Below are 5986 nucleotides of genomic sequence, written 5' to 3' on the forward strand. Positions count from 1 at the left end.
TTAATCACTGTGTTTTAAAAACAGCATTCATTATTTTTCTGATTATAAGCCATTACATGCCATATGTAGAAATGATCTACAATACAAAAGTATGAAATTGATCATTCTGTACTCAGATAATGTTGCTAATACTTATATTACTCATTCCATCAATTGTATTGTCATTAGCATCATGATTATTTTCACTCAGTGTTATATCTTGAATTGAGGAGTCTCCATTTCATCATCATCCCTTCAAATACCTGCTTCTTAATAGCTCTGTGAGATTTTAATAATTTTCAGTTTTATATTAATTTTCTTCTCTGCATTTGTGGCACATTTGATAGTCCTTTCTATGATCTCTGACCACTTATCGTTTTTAAAAGAAAATGTGAACTTTGTTTTCTTTGAGGTCCTAGTTATGGTATATATTATTTGTGTGTTTGAGTAAACAGGATAGGAATTGATTTGAGAATGTGATTTCCATTTAAACTCACCGATCTATTCCTTTTCTCCAAAATTCTATATGTATCTGTTCACAGCTGCTCTCTCATAGAATTTAGACCAGAGTTTGTATTATTCACTGCCATAGCTGCAGTACCTACCACAAAGTTTTTCACGTCGTGGATAATCAGTAGATGTCTGTTAAAGGAAGACGGAAAGGTGACTTTTTCTATTTATTCACAATTTAAAATTAAGCCTTGTGAGGGAATAAATTTATAAATTGATTTGTGGACAAGAAAACTGCTACTGGGTATATTAAACTATTCGATTGTTTAAGAATGTACTTATTTGTTTTCATTTGTATCTATCTTTCATTCTCAATAAAGTTCTTTTGGTTTAAGGTAATTAAATTTACTCCTAGACATGTGATTTTTTATTACCATGAGTGAAAACCTTCTCTCTGGGGTGTTTGGTAAAATTTTTATATATATTTATCTGCCACCTTACTATTGTACGTGTATCGCACAAAGGCGTTAGAATAATGGTTACTTTAGAGATAGCCTGTTGCCAATCTCTCTGCCTCATCTTCATATTTTGATTGAATTAAAGAGTGCTAACCACAGCTGTTTTGTAAAGTTACTACTTTAGTGTTATAGATAATCAATGGAATGAAAGATGTTGCATCGATATTAAAACTTTGTTCCCTATTTCTTCCACCTCTGGTCAAGGTTAGGCTATTTTCAAGATCACTTATACATTTCCTGAGGATGGATATAATTGGCGATTGATAGGGTGAGATGATCCCTCTTGGCTGAGTTATGGTTGTTGGTTATTAGCTAATGGGTTTGTTTTCATGAGAAAAGCCATTTATTAAATTAGGTTTATAACATTTGAACAAGAAGGCCCATCACCCAATGGCTTATATTAATTCTGTCACTATAATCACTAGGTCCTGTGCAGTAAAAGCAAGGTGACTCTTGATTGGTCCATTTCCTACAAAACTGATGGGGTGAGAAGGATGCATGTGTTCTATTTTATTGGTTTATTCTTCTTAAACCAACTTAGAAGAGAGAGCTGGTGCAATTACTATGGACTTAAGTGCGTTATCACACTTAGATGATAATTTATTTAATGGAAGAAAAATAAATGCTCTAGTCAGAGTGTGCAGAATCAGTACATACTTAGACACATTCCAGCTTTAAATCTTCACCACTGTTACTCGTTTAATTTCCTACTGCTTCTGGGCAATTTACTACAATCGGTATGGCCTTCTTTTGATCCCAGAAAGCCAGACGGGTGTTAACAGCCTGCATTTTGCTTGCATTCCCTAGGGTGGTGCAGACTGCTCACATTTGTATGGTTTCTTCCAGTCCTGCAGAGTGGGGCCCTTTCTGCACATGCTCACTAGACATGTGCAAAGGCTCATTGTTTTTCTTTTAACTTTATTAAATTTCTTGTGGTGACATTGGTTAACAATGTCATATAGATTTCAAGTGTAGAATTCTATAATGTATCATCTGAATATACACTGTGTGTTCACTGGCCAAAGTCAAGTCTCCTTCCATCACCATATGCCATCCCCTGTACTTCTACCTCCTTCCCCACTCCTTTGCCTCTGATAACCACCATACTGTTGTCTGTATCTGTAAGTTTTTGTGTTTGTTTGTCTTGTTTGTTTGTTGCTTTCAGTTTTATGTCCCGCATATGAGTGAAATCATATGGTTCTAGACATCATTTACCTGACTTCTTTCAGTTACCATCCTATTCTCAAATTTCATCAATGTTGTCACAAAAGGCAGTCTTTTCTCTTTTCTTATGGCTCAGTAATGTTCCATTGTATATGTATGTGCCACATCCTCTTTACCCAAGCGTCTGTCGAAGGACACTTTAGTTGTTTGTATGTCTTTGCCACTGTGAATAACGTTGCAATGAACATATGGGTACATGTGTCTTTACTGATAAATGTTTTCAGAAAGGCATGTTTAGCACCATATATATATATTTTTTAATTTTTTTTTCATTTTTTTAAAATTAGTTTCAGGTGCACAAAACAATGTAATAGTTAGACATTTATCATTTACATCCCTCACACAGTGACAACACCCCTCTCCCATCCACTACCCCTCTGACATCGCACACAGCCATTACATTTCCACATTCCGCTTCTTGTAACCATATATATATATATATATATATATGTGTATAAAATTGCAGTTGACATTTGTTATTATTCAGCTTCAGCGTCAGGTGTACAGTGCAGTGATCAGGCATCTACATCCTCCCTGAGGTGGTCTCCCTAATGAGACAAGTGTTCATTGGATACCCTACAAAATCTTTACAACATTATTGATTACATTCCCCAAATTGACTTTCGTTTCCCCATGGCAATCTTGTGATTACCGACTGTGCTTTCTAATCCCCTCACCTTCCCCCAACCCCCCCCCCCCCCATCTAGCAACCCTCAGTTTTCCTCTATGTCTCTGAGACTGTTTCTGATTAGTTCATTCATTTATTCTTTTCTTTAGATTCCACATATAAGTGAGATCATATGGTATTTGTCTTTCTCTGTCTGACTTATTTCACTTAACATAATGTTCTCTAGGTCCATCCATGTTGTTGCAAATGGTAAGATTTATTTCTTCTTTATGGCTGCATAATACTCCATTGTATAAATGTACCACTGTTTCTTAATCCAGTCATCTACCGATGGGCATTTCGGTTGTTCCCATGTCTTCGCTATTGTGTATAGTCCTGTAATAAACATAGGGGTGCATACAGTTTTTTGAATTAGAGTTTTGGATTTCTCTGAATAGATACCTAGGAGTGAAATTGCTGGGTCATAAGGTTGTTCCATTTTCAGATTTTTGAGATACCTCCATACTGTTTTCCATAGTGGCTGCACCCCCACCAATCTGCAATCCCACCAATAGTGCACAAGGGTTCCCTTTTCTCCACATCCTCACCAGCACTTGTTGTTTGTTGATTTATTGATGATAGGCATTTTGACTGGGGTGAGGTGGTGTCTCATTGTGGTTTTTATTTGCATTTCTCTAATGATTAGTGAGGTTGAGCATTTTTTCATATGTCTATTTGCCATCTGTGTAGCATTATATTTTGCTCAAGAGATTTTCTACCATCTCCAGTGTATTTTATAAGGTGATATTTTGTCTTGATGACAACAATTTCTTTGAGTAGCTAGAAGACATCAAATAATTCATGTGCTGGTGTCATTCTTAACAGGAATATGTAGATATATGAGAGAGTTAAGAAAAGGTGAAGATGGTTAACAAACCCCATTGTTCTCATAGTATTTGAAAGCAGTGAAACATTAAAATTTATGATTACCACTGTATTTATTGGTAATTAATATGAACAGAAGAAACCTACGAGTTCAGCCATTAGATTTGATTTTGCTTCTGTTAAGGGATTGGAATTATATAGGGGTCTGAAGTAGTTATGGTATAATCAATCTGGTTTTGCTCTTCTAATTTTTAATATGAGACATTAAAAAAGTTATTAATGCAGAATTTGGTAAGAGAGTGTCCAAATGATTTGTTCTGGACATGGATTCTTCCTGAAAGGCAGGAGTATAATCACGAGAGTCTTTTAATTGAGAAGTATCACAGAATTGAATAATCTAAAGAAAAATTAATACTATTTTCTAGTTATTAAAAAAATTGGTAAAAAAATCTTGGGTGTTCATAAATAGAAAAACATTTTGTATTGTATGTGGTACCATAAGATTTCATGGTGATTCCAGTGCAAGATCTGAAGATGCTTCAAACAATTTAGTTGAAGCTCCAATTACTTTGAGACAGGGAGGATAAGTTTTGGCTAGTGTATCAAGAGACTGGCAGTGATAGGCAATGAGTGTTTGCAGTTTGGTATATTGTTGAGTAATATCCTTCGGCATAGCTTTCATTTTAAATCCATACACAACAGTATATTGCAATCTTATGATCAGTCTCCGGTGGAGGTATATGGGTCATCTAAGACGCATTCTCTTTAGAATTGGGCATAAAGAATATAGAGATTTGTCGTAGCCCATTTAGGGTCCTAATTAAGGTAATGGCAAGAAGGTAAATTTAAGTGTTGATAACCTAATGACCAAACTCTGGTGTCTTATCTGGCCTTTCTGAATAGGGCTGAGCTATAATACTAAATGAAGAAGAGAAGGGGATCTCTGTGACAGGACTCCATGCCTGAGGGCTTCATCCTAGTGTTCAGAGTGGGAGATCAGTTTTTCTCCTGCTATTTGGCATAAGACGGGTAACTGAACAGACATTGGTAGTGAGGAAGTATATTACTATAATAATCGGTAGATCGAAAGACCTGTATCGATAAGTACAAACAGCTTATCCTTCTTATCAGAAAGTGATTTATTTCTACTATAAGTGAAATAACAGCACCCATATGTGTGAGGATACATGATTATTACATCTGATGCTGTTTCCATGTTCTATTGCATGTAGTATTTTCAAATAAGTGCTACCACCCAGTTCCATCACAGATGCAATGACTGAACCTAGCAATTGGTCAATTCTTCGATCTTCTTTTCAATAAACAATTTTACTGATGTTATTTTTAGTTCTAATTGTGTTTAAATTAAGAGTGGGTTTATTAATCCAAAAGGAACTTTGTGTTGGGCAAGACTCTCAGCCAGAACATAGAGAAGTTTGATGTCACCCACAGCAACTTGCTAAACCAGGAAACCCGTTTCCTGTTCTAGAGCAGCAACAGCACACAGCCCAGCATTTCTTCTCTCCCCCTTCAGAGTCATCTCTCCTTGCAGAGCCCTGACATGAAGAAGAACAAGACATTCTCAGTCTAGTAGAAGAAATCAAAGATGTTGCTTTCCATCCTTCTGAAGTTGGTCATGGCTGCCATGTGGCTGGGTAAGGATGGCACCCTGGGAAGGGGCTTACTCTACGACCCTAGGATTTGGGGTCCAGACAGCATTTTATGGGTATCCTGGGAAGGAAAGGTAGCAGCGTGTGATAAATAATTTCTTTGTCCCACACCACTTATCCCAAAACCGTGTGTTTGCATCCTTTTTCTTTCAGGATCTAATATTGCCCAGAAGGTTACTCAAGACCAACCAGCAATGTTAGTGCAGGAGAAGGAATCCGTTACCTTGGAATGCAAATATAGCACCAGTGATTCAGCTTATAGTCTATTCTGGTACAAGCAGCTCAGCAGTGGAGCAATGATTTTCCTTATTCGTCAGGACTCTTACAGCCCGCAAAATGCCACAGAAGGTCGCTACACTTTGAATTTTGAGAAAGCAAAGAGTTCTGTCAACCTTGTCATCTCAGCTTCACAGCTGGAGGACTCCGCATTGTATTTCTGTGCCCTGAGAGAGACCACAGTGAGAGGTGTGTTGGAAGGAGCTGTATCAAAACCTCAGGGCTCTGCTTGGTGCATCCACCTGCTATGAAGACCAAGGCCAGGAATTGCCATCAGAGACAGGAAGTGGTGAAGTCTGTGGCAGCATAGGCAGGTAGTGCTAAGGGCAAATAATCTAAGAAAAAATACCTGTGTAGTTTCATATACCATGTCAAGA

General features: G+C 37.1%; 1 gene segment (V, D, J or C); it reads left to right on the top strand.

Moving 5' to 3' along the window:
• The first annotated feature begins 5187 nt into the window (after window positions 1-5187).
• LOC117022739 (T cell receptor alpha variable 14/delta variable 4-like) lies at window positions 5188-5986 on the top strand. The segment is given in 2 exon segments: window positions 5188-5318; window positions 5487-5986. Coding segments are annotated over 2 exon segments (423 nt in total).

Source organism: Rhinolophus ferrumequinum, chromosome 6, assembly GCF_004115265.2.
Source record: "Rhinolophus ferrumequinum isolate MPI-CBG mRhiFer1 chromosome 6, mRhiFer1_v1.p, whole genome shotgun sequence".
Lineage (NCBI taxonomy): Eukaryota > Metazoa > Chordata > Mammalia > Chiroptera > Rhinolophidae > Rhinolophus > Rhinolophus ferrumequinum.